Genomic DNA, 15,561 nt, shown 5'->3' on the forward strand with positions numbered 1-15,561 from the left:
CTTAATAAAGAGTAAATACCAGATTTTTTATTGTCATTATTTCCAAACATATGAACAAGCCCATATACTCATGTAGTGCCCATAACAGATATTTTTAAAAACCCATTACCTTTTGTTAACTGTTGCCTTTTTCTATAAGCAAAAGATGTCCTGACCTCAGAAGGATGTGTGATCTAATTTCTAACTCAATAGTGACGATGAATTTTTAATGACCCATCCCCTCACAGTTGTGCCATTACCATGGTGGCTAATAATACACATTTCTGTGATGGCTCTTGGGTCATCCAGCCATGTTAGATCCATGTGACATGAAGATGGCATCTGGCCCATTAAGAAAAATCAACTCTTACCCTAAAACCCAGCAATCGCACTACTGGGTATTTAACCTGAAGATACAAATATAGTGATCCAAAGGGGCATTGGCACCCGAATGTTTATAGCACCAATGTCCACAATAGCCAAACTATGGAAAGAATCTAGATGTCCATCAACAGATGAATGGATAAAGATACATGTGATGTGTGATAAAATATATATGTGACGGAATACTATGCAGCCATTAAAAGAAATGAAATCTTGCCTTTGCAACAACATGGATGGAACTAGAAGGTATGCTAAGCAAAATAAGTCAATCAGAAAAAGACAATTATCATATGATCTCTCTGATATGACAAATTTGAGAGGCAGGGTGGCGGGTCGTGGCGGGGCAGGGATGGGAAAAAAAATGAAACAAGATGGGACCAGGGAGCAAGACAAACCATAAAAGACTCTTAATCTCATGAAAGGAACTAAGGGCTGCTGGGGGCGGGGAGGGGGATACGGTGGCTGGGTGATGGACATTCGGGAGGGTGTGTGCTATGGTGAGTGCTGTGAACTGTGCAAGACTGATGATTCATAGACCTATACCCCTGAAACAAATAATACATTGTATGTTAATTTTTAAAGGGGGGGGAAGGGCTCCTGGGTGGCTCAGTTGGTTGGGCGGCTGGCTGCCTTCAGCTTAGGTCATGGTCCCAGGATCCTGGGATCGAGTCCCACACTGGGCTCCCTGCTTAGTGGGGAGCCTGCTTCTCCCTCTCACTCTGCTGCTCTCCCTACTTGTGTGCTCCCTTGCTCTCTGTGTCAAATGAATAAATAAAATCTTTAAAAATAAAATAAAATAAGACAGAACAACCAACTCTCATTTGCATGGCACTCTAACCCAGTGGATGTACACTCTCAGCAATTAAATACATTCCAGTGTATTCACCCAGTATTTGTACAGCTATTTTAACTTATATAGAGATATACTAATGTACTAACATATTAGGAATGCTTTTAACAAATATGGAAATAGGAGTTTCAAAAGATAAAATGAAACAAAGATATTTTTAAAAGCCCAAACACTATTAGTTAATTCTTCAAGACACATTATCCACATAGGATTGGGCTACTACAACAGTAACAGCAGATACAAATCCTCTTTCATAGAATGTTCCTGATTATTTCAAAACATTTTGAACATATCCTGGTCAGATCTGGTTAGACCACCATTGTTTCTTACCTCGTCATCTGGCTAACCAAGATAGCGCACTAGACTGCCATTTTCCTGATGTTCACTTTGTTCTTACATTATGAGTAATAGCTTTGATTCCTGATTCTCTACAAAAATTTTTTAAGCTGATTGTCCATTCTGTGGGGGTTAAACCACTTGAAACAATTCATTAATATATAGGTATAAATTAAATGGCTTGAGATTATTTTCTCAATGTACCAACTGAAGACAAACCCGTGAGGGTGACGGTGTCCTCCCTCTCATGTGCACCAAACAGATCAAATGAAGGATCCATGACCATCTATATAGGACTCAACCGAGCCTAATTCTCTTTTCAGTGGAAAAAAAAATGAAGATACACAAAAATTCTCTAATTTTCTTCTCAGACCTAGTGGACCACGCTGAGGTATGCATACTTCCCCTCAGAGACAGCACTCTCAGCAGCGACATCCAGCCTACTACATTTCAGCCTACTATGGTAAATATGTAGTTGTAGTTCACTTCTTTGGATCTTCTCAGTTCACATTTGTATTCTTTTTTTTTTTTATCTTTTTATGTTTTTATTTTTTTTTAGATTTTATTTATATATATATTTTTTCCAATTTATTTATTTTCAGAAAAACATTATTCATTATTTTTTCACCACACCCAGTGCTCCATGCAAGCCATGCCCTCTATAATACCCACCACCTGGTACCCCAACCTCCCATCCCCCCGCCACTTCTTGAGCAAGAAGTGCTTGCTGAGCACTTCCCGTTGGCCAACCATCATTCCAGATGCCCTGAATACAATAAAGAAATAGGAGTCGGGCACCTACATTCAGAGAGTGAAGAGGCTCGCTGGGGCACCCAGAACTTCAGATTTCCATTTGCTCATATAATTGGGTTTTTTACTTGAAGAAATATATTTTAAGTGCACGAAAGGAAGTATAAGTACTTTCTTTCACTCATTCAGCACATCTTGACCACCCAGATATGTGCTACTAGTTCTAGGTGCTGGGGAGATGGAAAGGTGAGAAAGATACAGTCCTTGATCTCCTGGAGCTTTGAGCTGAACAGGAGAAACAAGGTTAAGTGCATACTTAACGACGTGGCGGACCCTAGCACCCAGACACACATGCCGGACACTTCACCAGAAGCAGCATATCCCAGACTGAGGTATAAGATTCAGCCTCATGAGAGGAACAAGATTGGAGCCAGACCTAAAGAATGGAAGGTTTAGGAGTGTGAGGCAGGAATATGAACTCCGGACAAGCTAATCAGCAATAGCTTATTTACTGGAGAAGATGGCGAGCAGGGTCATCACTCACAGAGATAGGCAGAAAGTTCTGCCACAGAGAAGACAATGCAGGTAGCTAACAGAGCCCAGTGTCTGGAGTGCCAAAGGAGGCGAGCCTGGAGCACAAAGTCAGTATGTTCTTCCACCTTAAAATATGGCTTGCCGGGTTTGAAAGGTGTGGTGGAACCACGGGTGCAGATTAGAAAACGGTCGATGGCCAGGAGACACACTTCCAGGGGTTCCGAAGCTATTTCCTCAAGGGCACAGTGATAAGCCAGGCTCCCTGGGGATGCTGGTAGGATGGGCCCGACGGCAGTGGCCGACAGTGGGTGGCGGAAGAGGCAGTGCGGGGCACGTGTGCTGGGGTTGGAGGAGCGTGGGCGCCCCCACTACAGGAGAGGTGTTATGGGACGGTCTCACACACAGAGAAACTCGAGGCCCCGAACCATTAAGGAACTGCTCGTGACCGCATAGTCAGTGCATCTCCAACTTGCTAGGATCACATGAGGTGTTTAAGAAGTCCAGATAAATGCCCAGGCCACTCCAGAGCAACGACATCAGAATCTCTAGGGTAGGATCCAGCATAAACACTGTGTTTAAATTTCTCCCAGCTAAGTTCAGTGTGCAGACAAGTTGGAGACCCGGCGTCATAAGCAATGGAGTCTATACCAGACGGAAGTGGGTCTAACCCCAAGCGCTCTGTGCTTTTCCCCAGGCCACACGGTGATAAATTAATGCCTCTAATTCAGCACAGATTTCCTGGCCAGTCAAAAGACCCCAAATGCTTTGTCCGAAGAAAGAACAGTGTGTGAGGCCTTCATGGGCAAGGCATTGCTAAGAGGATAGCAAAACAAGCCCTCTGAGAGCTGGAAGATGGAATGCAGGGAAGCTCGCACAGCAAGACAATGGCGCTGATGAGCTGCTCCGGTGGGTTATAAATACGCCGACAGAACGCTGGGGAGCCGGGCTTCAGAGTGAGAATATCACCAGGCCAGAAACAGATCCAACAGTAATGACTGAATCACTGCCACTTAATGCTCAGATATATCAAAAAAAAAAAAAAAACGAAATAAACATCATATTCAACAACAGTCCTTGAAAATAACTCATAATATCTTTTTTTTTTCCAAAAAGCATTTTCAGCAGTATGGTAATTTCCCCAAATGGCAATAAATAAAGCGGAGGAAAGCAAAACATCTCAGGAGAGAACCCACCATTAAAAGAGCAACATGGATTCATTTCCCAAAGCCTCTGACTGGGAAGAGTTTTGTTGGTTTTTTTTTGTTGTTGTTGGGTTTTTTTGTTTTTGTTTTTTTTTTATAGAGGCTCTTGCTGCCCCTTGTCAATTAGTGACAGCTTGCATGTGTTTGCATTCATTAAGTCCCTTTTCTGATCCTCATGGCACTGTGATGGGCTGGTTATTATTATCCTCATTATCAGATGAAGAAAACAAAGGTCAGAGTTCGAGGGACTTGCAAGTCTGTGGCAAACACAGAACTAACATCTGGTCTTCAGATTCCAGAGCTGGCGGATGCTCCTCTAAGTCAAACTACCTGAGGAATGCCAAACAGGTTCTTCTCAAAGGTTCTCAAAAGCCAAAGGGATCTTCTTAAAACCTAGAGACTGCTCAAACGTACACCTAAGGCAGAGGTCCTCAAAGTGTGTCCCCGGACCAGCCGCTTCAGCATCGCCGAGAAATTGCTAGAAAATCCCTAGGCTTCACCCCAGATCTCATCAATTGCAGCTGCGGGATGGGACCCAGCAGTCTATGTTAACAAGCCCTTCAGGAAGTGTTGATGCTTGTCAGGTTTGAGAACCACTGGTCCAGGAAAAATCTATCTTCTCCTCTTTCTGCACACGCAGCTGAACCAGGAATTTCTAAATCCCAGATCAGTGCTTCTTAAACTTTAGTGTGTATATGAACCCCCCCAAGGAGCTTACTAAATGACAGATGATGATTCAGTAGGTCTGGAGTGGAGCCTGATTTCTGCATTTCTAACAAGCTGCCAGGCCAGGCCTGTACTGGTCTCCATGGGTCATACTTTGAACAACAAGGCCCCAGATGACCCTCAGCAGCACTGAGCCCTGTAAGAGGTCCACATAACAGCACATTTTCCAGGCAAGCCTCTGCAAGCATATGTCCAAGGAGAGTCATCTCACTTTAATGTACATTGTGCTTGCTTTGTATTAAAATAAAACTGAAGACAGAAAAGATCAGAGGCTTGGATAAATCTCCAACGGTTTGCTTTCAGCCAGCCTGCTGAAAAAACGAAAGAAAAGAAAGAAAGAGAGAGCACTGATGCAGATGATCTCCATGAGGCCAGGCCTTGCCCAGAGGAAGACCCCAAGCAAAATCTCTCTAACCCCATCCTTCCTCAGCCTCTCCCCTCCTCCCACTTTGCTCCTCAGACCGAATGAGATGGTTAACTGTCTGAGGCATCTGCAAGTCAGGAGTCGGGGTAGAGCTAAGGGAAGGACAGAAAGGGAGGGACATCTGCGGCACCTCTCAAACAGTGATGTGCTAGTAAATGTTTCACAAATGGCTTTCCAAGAAAAAAAAAAACTTGATTTGTAGCATTTGCCAATTTCCATGGTGTGAATATTCCCATTTCCAACTGTTCGCATGAGCTCACTCAACACAGAGTTAGGAAGAGACGGGCGTAACGTGAAGGACCCAGCACATCACGGCATCTTCAGTCCCTTTCCACCTTGAACACCAACTCCTTGTCCCCACAGGCAGCCTCCAGCTTGGCCCCCCAAATGGCCCTGGCCCGACGGCCTACTCCCTTGAACTGCAAGGGCCAGTGCAGCCTCTGGTGCCACCTCGGGGGGTGGGGGGGGTCTTGTTGCTCCCGTTTTTGTGTGTGTGCCTGGCACCACAGCCTGCCAGGGAGGCAGTATCACCACCCCCACAGCCACTCCTGAAAGAAAAGCCTAACACTGCCAGGTCAGCAGGGGGCGCGACACAAGAGGGGAAGCTGCAGTCACGCCGTGACCTGCTGAGACCAACCCCCGATGCGTTGGAACCCTGGAACCCAGGCAACGCTAGGGGAACCGACTATCGACTATCGGCAAAACTAGCAGCGAAATGTCTGCAAAGGGTCTCTTTTCAATACAGGGACTTGTGTGCCAGAGGCAGGATGTAGAAAGGAGGGCGACCAATTTAGACTCTCAGTTCTACCCCCTCTTCAAAGTCTGTCCTGCAGAAGTAACTTTACCTCAGTCTCCTCATCTATAAAGTGGGAACAACATTTTTAAAAGATCAAAGAAAACTGTTAGGCATAATGGTGTTTAACATGAATCGGTCTTCAAACCCAGTGATTTCCCCCCAAAAACACTAAATGAAAGATTCTCCAGGGGCGCTTGCTAAAATTCAGATTCCAGGGCCTCACCCCAGAACCGCTGTTCCCGCCTCTCTGGAGGAGGAGCCTTGGATTCAATATTTCCACCAAGGGTCTGAGGTGATGCTGCTGGCGTTACTGGTCTACAGAGCACACTTTGTTTCTCCGTGTTTTTTTTTTTTTAACTTAAATTCTAGTTAATTACCATATAGTGTAATACTGAAACAGAGCACACTTTGAAGGGCAAGGTTCTCCCCCACACATCCACTAACCTACCTCTAGATTCAATTTTCACTTAGAAAATTTGTATCGAATCACTGCTTATCTCTAAATGGTAGAATTTTAAGTAAATTTATCATTTCTTCTCTCCCTTTTCTGTATGCTTTCCTCAATGAACACATACTGATTTTATCATAAAATATCATCTCAAAAGGAAAAGGAGCTCTTCAAAGGTGTTTAAGTGTTTCCTTAGGGAGGGATGGACGCTAAATTTTATTCCTAGGACTTCTGCAGGCATCTTTTTTTTTTTTCTTTTTACATAATTCCTGGCAAGACAGCCCTAAGTCCAAATAAGAAAATACGATTTTCAATTGTGGTCTGGCAACTAGCTTAGGAAACTGCCTTTGTAAAGCTACTTGACCTTGCTGTGCTTCATCTTCTGTAGTCAAATCTGAAGGGCTTCATGAAGATGTAAAATTCTCTTTCATGGACATTTTAAGGATCTTCTTGTCTATAGCGCTAAAGTAGCAAAGCAACCAATTCTAAAACATTCTTTAAAATATGAAAAACCACGGGGCACCTGGGTGGCTCAAGTCAATCGAGCGTCTGCTGTTTGGCTCAGGTCATGATCCCAGAGTCCCAGGATTGCGCCTTGCACTGGGGCTCCCTGCTCAGCGGGGAGTCTGCTTCTCCCTCTGTCTCTCCCCCTGCTCCTGCTCTATTTCTCTCTCTCATTCTCTCTCTATATATATCAAATAAATAAATAAAATCTTTACAAAATAATAATAAATAAGTAAAATAAGAAAAACCAAGGTGCCTGGGTGGCTCAGCCAGTTAAAGTTAACCAGTTAATTGTCCACTGTGCCCCACTCTTGATTCTGGCTCAGGTCCTGATCTCAGGGTCGTGGGACTGAGCCCTGCCGTGTGGTCATGTTCTGCGCAGAGTCTGCTTGTCCCCCTCCCTCTGCTCCTCACCACCGTGCCCCCATGCCACACACGCACGCTCTCTCTCTCTCAAATAAATAGATAAAACCTTTAAAATAAATATGAAATAAGAAAAACCAGACAGTTCCTGAAGTTATTTCATCAGTGCAATTTTTCTACAGCTCTCAGAGTACTCTTATTCAACACAGGTCCTTCGCTATATTGCAACAAAGTGACTTACTGCTGAAAAGAAAGCAGGAAAAAAAGCAGCCAAGGGCCAAGAATGAACTGGAAAAAAAGAGATGCTCGTATAGAAATCTCAGAAAATAACATCATTACATAAGTAGTTCCTAAAAGTAGGAAACAATTGAGGCTTTCAGAGAGAAAAATACGGAGAAAGGCCAAAAATAAGGGGCAGAAACATTGTGTATCTGCTGCTATCATAGCAAGTAAATGACACCAGACAATGTTTTGGGCCAATTTGTCACAAAGGGCACCACCATTTCCCCTAAAACTCTTTTGAGATAACTTTCTTTAACAACAGGACTCCAAGGATGGGAGAGGGACAGCCTGATAATTTAAAAGGAAAAACAAAAGTCATGGTAAAATACACAAGAAAGCTCTTACTTCTTCCTCTCAGAGCCCAATATCCTAAACAAATCCTTAAAGTACTGCGGGACACGGACGACCACGTTCTCTGAGGGGCCAATGTCTTTTAGGCCGGGGTAGAGTTTCACATCGATGACCTTCTTGATGTAGCCCAGCCAGTCAAACTGAGGAGAGAGACAGAAAAACACAGAGTGAGGGGACATCTGCTGGGCAGTAAGCACGGAGAAAGGCAAAGACAGAACATACTCCACGGCCTGTCATTTCTGACCAAATAGTTAGAGATGTAACTGCTCAGCTCTAGAAAAGAAACTACTGGTCACAGGCTACCCAGACCTACCGCCTGTATCACAGACTTCCCGTGCGTTCTGTACCATCTGCCCGAAGACAGCACATTCCCTCCCTCCGCAGCTCCCCGGGCCTCGTTCTTTCCCTTCCCCCCACACCCCTCCACCTCCCACTCCTCTCCCTCCCGAGCTGGCCCTCACACCCCGCCAGCTCACAGCACTCTTCACTCAAGGATACACTCCGATGCTTCAGGCCAGGCTACGCTACTGGTCTCCCCTCTGGGGCAGCTTTACCTACGCAGGGGGGAACTAGGAAAACAATATGTGTCCCCTCCAGAGCATCACTCTCTTGGCATTTGTAGCTGGCTACCCCAAAAGTCATTTCCAGCCTTTTTTTTTTAACCTCCCTTGCCTGCATCCACTACTGAACTGGACAACCAGTTACTCAGTCGCAGCCTCCCCTGTAAGCAGGGATGGCCACAGGCCCCAGTCCTACTTAAGACACAAAGGGAAGACATCTGGGAATATGCTGGAAAGGCTTTGGTATTTTTTCCTGGTAAAATAGAGAAACCTAACTATCACTGGCCCTTCCCCTTTCTTGCTGGCTGATGGCAGACGTGATATGCGGAGCTACCGTTGCCACCTGGCAAGCCTGAGTCATCAAACGGGAGGTCAAAAAGCCGGCACACTAAGGAGAGCGGAGTGGAAAGAACAAACGTGGTTCTTTGACAACACTGTTCAACAGCAAAAGCAACACCAACAACCACCTCCGTCTAGACCTCTGTCATGTAAGAAAATGGGCTTTAAGTTTTCAAGCCACTCTTGGAAAGGCTTTCTGTTCCCCACAGGAGGAAGCACCCTAATGCACTGGCAGGGGATATTTTAGGTGGTGACTCACGAACATGATGATAACCACTAAGACTGATGGTAGGTTTCACAAAGGCAAAAATTCATACACAGAGGATGTACAATCGCTTTGTAAAATGACCAGTTAAGATAACATTTCCTCGATCATTTTCACCAACCTGGGGAATCATAGCACTCAGCTGGGAAATGTTCATTTTGTTGTACATGGCCTCGCTGGTTCGGTTTTCATGTGGAATCATTATCTGTTGGAAAGAGACCTTGGTTATTTTTTCAAATGAACCATTTCTTGATGCATGACCACTTTCTACATGTGCCAAAACATCTGCCGAGTATCATAAAGCTTTTCAAGATTTTGGTGCAGTGCTCCACTTGGGAGAGAGGGAAAAAAAGCCATCACTTCAGGCAAAATTAAGATGAAGATAATAAAAAGAATCTTTCCTGTCCCGTTCAGTGTGAAACACTCCCCTCAATCCAAAAATAACTTCCTAAATCCATTCCTCACCTCTAATGTGGATGGATAAAAGTCTATTCCTGGCGCAGGTCTGACAGCCAAACTGAGATTACGCAACTGAGACAAACACTCCACCTCCACCTGTGGGATCCAGAAAAGGACCCAAAGCGCTCATGAACCACAGGCCATCCCTTCATCCCTTGGGACACACTTTTACTAAAGAGCACTAGACTACCTGGATACCACCGCCATCTGTGATCATTCTGTTAACAGCTCATTACATTACCTCCCCTTCCCTCTTCCCTCTGCTTTCTCCGACCTTGAGACCCACCCCTGTCACCACTGCTCGAGGAATGAGTTCCGTTACCACTCAAACACATATTTGCAAGTCTATATCTCCAACCTTCACTCTTGACACTCTTTCTATTCCCAATACTCGTGCTCCTGGCCACTGCGCCAACACCAAATCTAAGCTATGTTGAATCAAAGAAAAGCAGCAATGAGTATCTTCCTCAAGGGCCATCTTAATCACTTCTGTGGACAGGAAGTAGCTCCTCATAGTCCTAAACCACACCGTGCTCTTAAGGTCCTCCATCCTCTGGTTCCCTTGCATTAAACTTGCCACCTTCTACCTCACACCTCACACAGGCCTCTCCTACCCGGGCACCCCCATCCATCATCACTACTCCCACAGTTTGAACTAAGATTCAAGACTTGGCCCAAATTCATTTTCTCAGTCAAGCCTTTCCAATTAAACTCTACTTGGCTCCAATCACAAGGGCCACTCGACCAATGTGCCCTCCCTTTGTGAACACATCTCTCTAGCTGGTATTGGTTAAATGCACACTTCCATGGCTATATTTCCAAGGACGTTTTTTGTGCTTGGCTAGGTTGTCCTGTCTCTCTAGCTTCAGAAGTTTCCCTAGTACTATGTGTTCCACTAATTTTGAATGGCCTAGGGGTATAAAAGATGGAAGTAAGAGTTACCAGCTGGCCAAAAATCCGTGCACCACAGATTTTTGAAGACAAAAATCCCACAGGGTTGAGTGACGGACATCTGCCCCCTCTTTTCTATGCTTCAGTGCCCTTGGCTTCTCCCCCCTCACCCTCCACAGGAGAGAGTTCATGAATCTTTCAAAAAGCTTCCTGGCTCTATCTGAATCATTGCCTCAGAGAATGTCCATACTCCTCCCTCCCCCACTAGGGCTCACAGCCCCAGATTGAAGCCCTTTGGCCTCAGAGCTGTTTTCAGCTCCCTGCCAACTACGTTCGCCCCCCACCCCACCACCACCGCATGGATTTGTCACTTCATTTAGCCTCTCAACAATTCCCAGTCTTGCCTCAGCCCAGCTGTTTTTAGTTCCCTTTTTGGTCCAAATCCCTGGCTCAGGGCAAGGCCTCCCCCCCCCACCCCGCTACACCAGAGCTTCAGTCCAAATTAGAGCTCTGGGTCTCCTATTTGCCTGGGAAGGGAATCCAGATGGCCTCTAGACATGGCTCAGAGGCCCAGTCTTTGACTCCAGAACATCTGCAGCAGTGTTCACACAGCCTTCAAAGGTGACATGCATGAATGAACTTTCTGCTCCGCAAGTAAGAGTTTAGAGAGATGTATGCATGTACATCACTGCAGCTGAGAGAAACTACTTCCTCCTGACCCTTATCAATCATCCCTACTTCATACCTCAATACCCTCCCACCGCCTCATCAAGCACAAAACCAAGCAACACCTGGACTCACATCCAACTAAGGGTTTCATTTGTTTCCTCTGGTCCTAAGAATATACAGGGATTTTGCACTTTGGTTCTTCTACCAAAGAAGTTATGTTCTGAACAAAGTTAAACCTGTGAGAATTTCTCATTATTTGCCCTCAAGTTTGTTCTTGGGTCTCTACCCTGAGCCAGAACTTAAGGCAACTTACAAAGAACTGAGCATGTGCCATAATGACATTTAAGTGGGGCAAGAAAAGAATAAAAAACAGGGTTAGGTACAAGGAAGCACCAGAATGGTCGCTAAACAATGCTTACGAGCATGTCCTCTACACTTTTCTTCATCCAACTGTATATCCAGTATTAGGAAGGGTGAACAGACTTCCCAAAGCCCCGATTTTAGGTCAGACTGAGCCTGAGTGGAACTGGTATAAAGGGTAAACTAAATGAAAAATAACCTTCACTCAAGCCAAATCAATATGAATTTTTTTTTAAGATTTCATTTATTTATTTATCAGAGAGAGAGGGCGAGAGAGCAAGCACAGGCAGACAGAATGGCAGGCAGAGGCAGAGGGAGAAGCAGGCTCCCTGCAGAGCAAGGAGCCGGACACGGGACTCGATCCCAGGACGCCAGGATCATGACCTGAGCCGAAGGCAGCTGCTTAACCGACTGAGCCACCCAGGCGTCCCCAATATGAATTTCTTAACTAACTATTCTTCTATAGGAACCACACAGAAGTCTTTCAGGAAAAGGTAGTCAGAGGATCTCCCAGATGCTGTTATTTGGCCATGGCTGGGTGGCATATGGCCCTTGGACTTAAAGCAGGGAGGCAGAAGGAAAGAAGAGCTCTTCTTTCTGTCATGGTTCTTCTTCCTGTTCCTTTCCAGAGGGGATGCTATGAGCTCTACCTTGGACCCAAAGGACAATGCCACAGAATGTCATTTTTATATATATTTTCACTTATGGTATACTTCTTTTAAAATAAGGAGAAGGAAAAAAAAAGAGTTTAAGACTTACCTCGGCTATCTTAATTTCCAGTCTAAGCACTGACTTCATGTCATGCTCTGCTCGGGAGCTATTAGCTCCCAAAAGCACAGCTGTGTCCACCATGAACTTGTAAAGGGCATCCCGATACTGTAAGAGATAAAGAAGCAAGTGACCATGACAGCCTATTAGAAAGTACGTTTCAGGGACAGAGAAGAGCAAAAACAGCAGGTGGAAGTAAATGCTCTTCAATATCACTCTATACTCAGGCATGAGGCAAAACGAACCATCCGCCAACCACTTTGGGACAAAGAAGAGTGGCAGCTATTGGGGGGGCTGCTTCCATGACAGTCAAAGACACCAGCCACCAAGGATCAAGGGAACTAGTTTTCTGGCAACCAGTGATATTATAGATACATGAAACATCTCCAAATAAGCCCAGAATGGAAAGTTAAAGGTCAGACTCCTCTTCCCAGGCAATGAGGTTTTAATAAAATAATGGGAAAGAAGAGTTGCTAAAAGCAGGAGGAATGATCCATGAAGACTATTGGAAACTGATTTATTCTCTTCCAGCTCAATGTACCCACCTTCCACACTAAGCAATAAAGAACCAGTGATTGCAGCCCTATGTCTCTTCAGTTTTGTATGGATTTTACAAAGTTCTCCTCACTACTCAGGGAAAAAAGAAAGAAGAGAGGAATGATAAAGAGAAACCCAGCAAATAGCAAATACAGAGTTTCCCCTCTGCATGTTCGTAAACCTATTTTCAGGCTATTCATATGGCACTGGAAAGGGAACTTTCTCTGTGGAAACTGTAGAATCTTGTTGAGGGTAACCTCTCCTTTCAGACATATTTGTGAGAACTCAATACACCACATCATAAACTATTGCACAGCTGTGCTATGGGACTACAATTTCCTTACATCTTGATTCTATATGCTATTTTTGCTATGCTTATGACCTCGAGACTTATACAGTGCTTGGCATATAGCAGGGTCTTAATAAATATTTGCTAATCAGTAAGCAAGCTTTGCAAATAATCTTAATCAGAAACGATGCTTTCTAATTCCCAACTCAAGTTAAGAAATTATTTATTCTATTAACACATGTATAGGATGTCTTGCTAGGCATTCTGTGCTTATGGGGGGCACAGATGAAAAAATTACATAATGAATGAGTCTGGTTCTCAGTGTGTAATCCAGTGATGGAAATAAACATGAAATTACTAACTGCAGTGTTAGAGACACCAAAATCAGTTCCTTAACAAAGCTGCTAAGTGTTTGGGAACTCAAAAAGTAGAGAAGAATTCCAGACTGGAGAAATGAGCACAGAGCACTGGAAGGAGCAGGGAAGAGCCCTCCTGTGAGGTGCACAAGCTGCCCTTATTGGGAGAAAAACAAAAGTAAATGAAGCCACAAACATGCCCTGGGGTCACGTCATGAAGAGGCCTTGGATTCCCTCTAAGGAATTCGGAGCCTACCATGTGAGCAAAAAGCATGCTGGGAGCTAGCTCTAAGAAGAGAATTTGTCCACTGGGGCTGAGGAGGCAGTGAAACAAAGGGGAGGAGGTAACAGTTAAAAGCTACTTATAGTCAAGATGAGAGTTAACATCGAGTACCTAGAGCAGTAAAGACAGAGGGGGGACCAGAGGGAACAGAGATTTTGGAAGTAGAATCCACAGGACTTGACTGATGGGTTACACGGTTTCAAGCCTGCTTGCTGACAGAGCGGTGACTCCAAAAAAAAAGGTAGGTGCCCACAGACTGGCAAAAGTTCCTTCTATCCACTGTTGAACAATACAAACATGCCAATGTTCTTTGATGAGTGTCCTCACCAAGGAAGTTGCCTAAGATCTTACCTAGCTTCCTGCCCTCTAGAACCTTCTAGATACAAGGTTTAGTATCAGCAAAGGGGCAGGGACTTTCCTTGGGATCCAACACTTCCCAGTCTAAGTTCTTGCATTCTTAGGCTGGCCCAGAAACCAGTGAACTCCCTAGACAAGGATCCCCTGGGTCTGGGACTCCTTTGGAAATTCAACCATGTTTCCAAAATGAATTTAAAGTGTCAGGAATGAAGCAGCTCTACTCCAATTTCCAGGAAACTAGTAGGTTTCCCAGCCACCCAGGCGCCCCCCCATCTGGCTCTCATTAACCTTGGATTAACCCATAGCATCTGTTAAGAAAACAGATTCCGGGGTCCCACTTCAAGTCTCCTACATGGGCCTCTCCTAAGCTGCAGCCCAAGAATCGACATTTAACAGGATGTTCCCGGTGATTCTTAAGCCATACGATTTGAGAGCCACTCACTGACTATGTGAACCCAGGAAAATCCCACAGTTTACTTCTGCAATGTACAGTGAGCTCTCTACAGTTCTAAGGAAAGGCTGCAGGCTCATTTCTTGGTTGCTTCATTCGGGTGTGCTGTCTCCCCGGCTCCATCATGAGGGCAGGGAGCCTTGATGCCCACACTTCCCGAAGAGAGGGAGTGCCATTTGTCTGAGCGAATAAAAAGCCTCTGCTTCCTGCATTGGCAACATGGTCATTAAACAGTCACGCTGTTCATTTCCAATAAAGAGTCAGGGATTTTAGAACAATTTATGAAGCCAACAACAGTCTGACAGGGCACAGTGACAAATATGAGGGAAACTTACAGACTTGGCTTCTGTGGTATTATCCAAGTAGTCTTCCCTCACGGCGAGGGAGAGTGTTGCTTGGTCCAGCTGTTGAAACAAAGCAGAAAGCATTCTGCTTATAATAGAAATTTTTACCAACCACTTTAACAATAATCATGGAATCTGCATCCCAGGGAGAGTCTGAGTCTCTGTCAAAAGTACAGAAACAGTTCCCTGCACTCAGAGCGACAGGTAATACGTATTTCAGCAAAGACAGAAATCAGAAAGTATCAGAGACCGGCCCCTGCTTCATGGAATTCTAACCCTTTGGAGGCTCTACCAATACTGAATAGCATCAAAGTTATCTGAACTGAAATAGGTCTTAGAGATGCTTTGGTTTTCCCCCTGCTTGTGGAGAAACGAAAGCCAAAGAAATAGGTGACTTTTCCAAGGTAACATGGCTGGGCAGAGCTCAGAGGAGAATCACTGTCTCCTGTCACCAGATCCAGTATTCTCCACACTGCAGTATTTTACAAAAATGCCAATCCAGAAGGAGTTGATTATCCAGATTTTCTACCTCCATACCCCTAAAATATTGTGCTACATTGATTGATTTTTTTTTAATTTTAAAGGAATCAAATAATTCTGCTTTGAGAAATCTCTGCAACATTTAGAACTCTCTCTGGAAAGTTTAGGATAGGGGATAAAAATACAAATAATAATCAGACAACGAAATAATCGGAGTTATTATG

General features: G+C 44.6%; 1 protein-coding gene across 2 annotated transcripts in view; it reads right to left on the bottom strand.

Annotated features, from left to right (window-relative positions):
• The window catches only part of PHEX (phosphate regulating endopeptidase homolog X-linked), a 205,416-nt gene that overhangs the window by 142,704 nt on the left and 47,151 nt on the right, over nucleotides 1-15,561 (bottom strand). For both annotated transcript variants that reach the window (XM_044234827.1, XM_044234828.1), the window contains exons 6-9: nucleotides 14,849-14,917; nucleotides 12,232-12,348; nucleotides 9,215-9,298; nucleotides 7,924-8,069 (exon numbers count right to left, since the gene is read on the bottom strand). In XM_044234827.1, coding sequence (XP_044090762.1) covers nucleotides 7,924-8,069; nucleotides 9,215-9,298; nucleotides 12,232-12,348; nucleotides 14,849-14,917 — 416 coding nt within the window. The remainder of the gene's footprint in view (nucleotides 1-7,923; nucleotides 8,070-9,214; nucleotides 9,299-12,231; nucleotides 12,349-14,848; nucleotides 14,918-15,561) is intronic.

The sequence above is a fragment of the Neovison vison genome, chromosome X, assembly GCF_020171115.1.
Source record: "Neovison vison isolate M4711 chromosome X, ASM_NN_V1, whole genome shotgun sequence".
In the NCBI taxonomy this organism is placed as follows: Eukaryota; Metazoa; Chordata; class Mammalia; order Carnivora; family Mustelidae; genus Neogale; species Neogale vison.